General features: G+C 44.8%; 1 protein-coding gene across 1 annotated transcript; it reads right to left on the bottom strand.

The window, feature by feature from the left end:
* Window positions 1-312: 312 nt before the first annotated feature.
* Window positions 313-2,360, bottom strand: slc25a4 (solute carrier family 25 member 4). The gene is made up of 4 exons (XM_024290168.2): window positions 2,167-2,360; window positions 1,104-1,590; window positions 888-1,028; window positions 313-814 (listed from the first exon to the last, which is right to left on the bottom strand). Exons 1-4 carry the CDS (start codon window positions 2,275-2,277, stop codon window positions 654-656), a joined length of 900 nt encoding a protein of 299 aa, XP_024145936.1. The 5' UTR covers window positions 2,278-2,360; the 3' UTR covers window positions 313-653.
* Window positions 2,361-2,713: the final 353 nt, after the last annotated feature.

The following is a 2,713-nucleotide window of genomic DNA, read 5'->3' as shown; positions in this document are numbered from 1 at the left end:
AAGTGTTTAGTCTCTGTTGCTGCTCAGTGTTTGACCCCTCCCTGTTTTATTCGCCTCCTGCCTCGCTCCTTGCTCTGATCCTGGCCTGTTTCCTGACTACGCCTCATCTTGTGTTTACTTGCTCTTCGTTATCATTAAAACTTTGTTGTATATGGATCCAAACAAAAAAGACCAAGAGGTTAAAATAATTACAAAGCTAGTAAAATATCAATTTTTGTTGACAGAAATGCATGTTTCCAATTAAAACCAGATTAAATTTACTACAACTTCTGATAAAAAAAAACCTGAGTTGAATGAAAACAAAACAGTCACTATCAGACCAATAAATCTTTATTCATAATAAAATAATGTATACGGTGGGATAGAAGCGTCAGAGTGGTCACAATAAAACATTTTGGGCCTCAGCAACACCAGGAGTGTCCTCATCTTGTCTGAGTGTCTCACAGGAAGACAGAGGGTTGTTTTTTCTCTAATTATGGATTGAACGGGCCATATATACACATTTGTGACGAGGCACACACTCACTGTCCTCCTCCTGCTGCTGCACAGGCTGGCAGCACACGTGCCCACATTGCAATTCATTAAGATGGTTTCAGTGCATCACCTGGAATAAGACTTAAACAAAGTGGAGGGTTTCCTTAAGGACTTGGACTTTAGGATGAGAACTTCTTGATCTCATCGTAGAGCACCAGCACAAAAGCGCCGCCCATGCCTCTAATCACATTAGACCAGGCCCCCTTGAAGAATGCTTTGCCTCCCTCATCTTTCAGGATCTTCTTCCAGCAGTCGATTGTGCCCTTGTACATGATGTCAGCTTTGGAAACAGAGACAATTCAGGTTATGCATAGCATCAGGGCTATATGAAAATTAAATGAAGGGAGGCTTACCTCCTTTGCGGCCTGACTGCATCATCATACGACGCCTGACTGTGTCGAAGGGGTATGAGACGAGACCTGCGGCGGCAGTCACAGTCTGTGCAATCATCCAGCTCACCACTATGTGTGTGTTCTTTGGATCTGGCAGCATCCCTGCAACAAGAAGATGTTTGTTTAGTGGAAAAACATTTGCAAAGAAGTAGATTTATGGATCGAGCGAGTGTGCACCTTTGGCTGTGTCGAAGCATCCAAAGTAGGCTGCTCTGTAAATGATAATACCCTGCACAGACACGTTGAAGCCGAGGTAAAGACCCTTGAGGCCGTCGGTTTTGAAGATCTTTGTGATGCAGTTCCCCAGGCCAGTGAACTCCCTCTCTGCGGCCCCCTTTCCGATGTCAGCAGCCAGCCTCGTCCTGGCGAAGTCAAGTGGATACACGAAACACAGAGATGTTGCACCTGCAGCACCGCCAGATGCCAGGTTACCGGCAAAGTAACGCCAGAACTGCGTCTTCTGGTCCACACCACCCAGGAAGATCTTCTTGTACTTGTCCTTGAAGGCGAAGTTCAGAGCTTGTGTGGGGAAGTAACGGATGACGTTGGCCAGGTTGCCTCTCCAGAAGGAGATGAAGCCCTGCTCCTTAGGGATCCTCACCACACAGTCAACGATTCCCTTGTACTGCATCTCAGCTGTGATCTGTTTGCTGGCATGCTGGACCTGCACACCAACGTACAGATGCACACATCAGTGACAGAATTTCAAAAACCTTAAAGATATTAAGATTTGATACTCATTTACAGTAGTCTATAGATTGGTAATTTTGCAAGCATCTATTTAAGAAATGATGCACTCCTAAACCCTTCAGTCTGGCACATTCCTGTCACATGAGAAGCCAGCATGTATTAGATTACATTTTTAGTTAATTTTAGCAAATTTGTTTCACTTCAGAGACCTCATAAACTATTAAAGTTATGAAGTTAAGACATACAGAGGGGTAAAATTGTACGGTTCTGAACGAAAACTCAGATTAGAAGGTCTTGCCATCGTTTGAAACAGCCGTGCGCACTGTGCGTAATACTATCTCCACGCCGACCCCCCATGTGGGCCCTGGTATTACGCACGGCATAATTTGATCCACCACGGGACAGAGTGTAAAGGTCTGTCGGTTTAAGAAAGTCTGGATTCAAAACGTTCATATTTGACTCACAATTTGTCAAAAAAAAGTAATGAATGTTTTAACTGAAAGCGCGCGCGCGCGCCTTCCACGAGCAACACCTGGTGCAGTTACTTCACCTGCAGCAGCAGCTTGACTCTCTCGATGGGAGCGACCGCTGTTTTGGAGATGGCAGCTGCGATGCCACCCGCCAAAAAGTCTTTCATGAAACTGACCACCGCGTCCGACATGGTTGCGCTCAGTGCGGAGTTTCAGAGCCGTTCCAAACTTCACCAAGCTCCTTAAGGAAACCCAACGCTCCTCCAAGTGGAACGAGCCACCCCCCGCCCGCGCTTATATATGGGATTCATGCATCGCGAGAATTTTTAGTGATGGATTTGCGGTTTGACAAACAGATAAACGAGGCTGAATACATTTCCGAGGTTGAAGTTCAAGTGGTGCGCCATGTTTTGGAGTCAAGTGCCTGGCCCAAACCAGGGACGTTTAAAGGACATAATCAAAGCATCCTTTTAAGAAATTAAACTTGAGGTGTTCTTGTTTTGTCCTTTTATCAGTAAAATTCATCCTACTCAAAAACCAATTAAAAGATGGAGTCACATCATTAAGTCAGTAAAGATGAATTTCTGTTCATTGAACAGACAATAAAGTCTATCTATCTATCTATCT

The sequence above is a fragment of the Oryzias melastigma genome, linkage group LG1 (assembly GCF_002922805.2).
Source record: "Oryzias melastigma strain HK-1 linkage group LG1, ASM292280v2, whole genome shotgun sequence".
NCBI lineage: Eukaryota > Metazoa > Chordata > Actinopteri > Beloniformes > Adrianichthyidae > Oryzias > Oryzias melastigma.
The sequence above is the reverse complement of the archived record's forward strand: the minus strand, read 5'-3'. Positions and strand labels throughout refer to the sequence as shown.

Excerpts from the sequence above, each read along its gene's own strand:
- slc25a4 (XM_024290168.2), bottom strand. The coding sequence starts at position 2,277 with ATGTCGGACGCGGTGGTCAGTTTCATGAAAGACTTTTTGGCGGGTGGC. Across the intron at positions 1,591-2,166 it reads GAGTCAAGCTGCTGCTGCAG|GTCCAGCATGCCAGCAAACA; the intron begins GTGAAGTAACTG and ends GTTGGTGTGCAG. Across the intron at positions 815-887 it reads GCAGTCAGGCCGCAAAGGAG|CTGACATCATGTACAAGGGC; the intron begins GTAAGCCTCCCT and ends CTGTTTCCAAAG.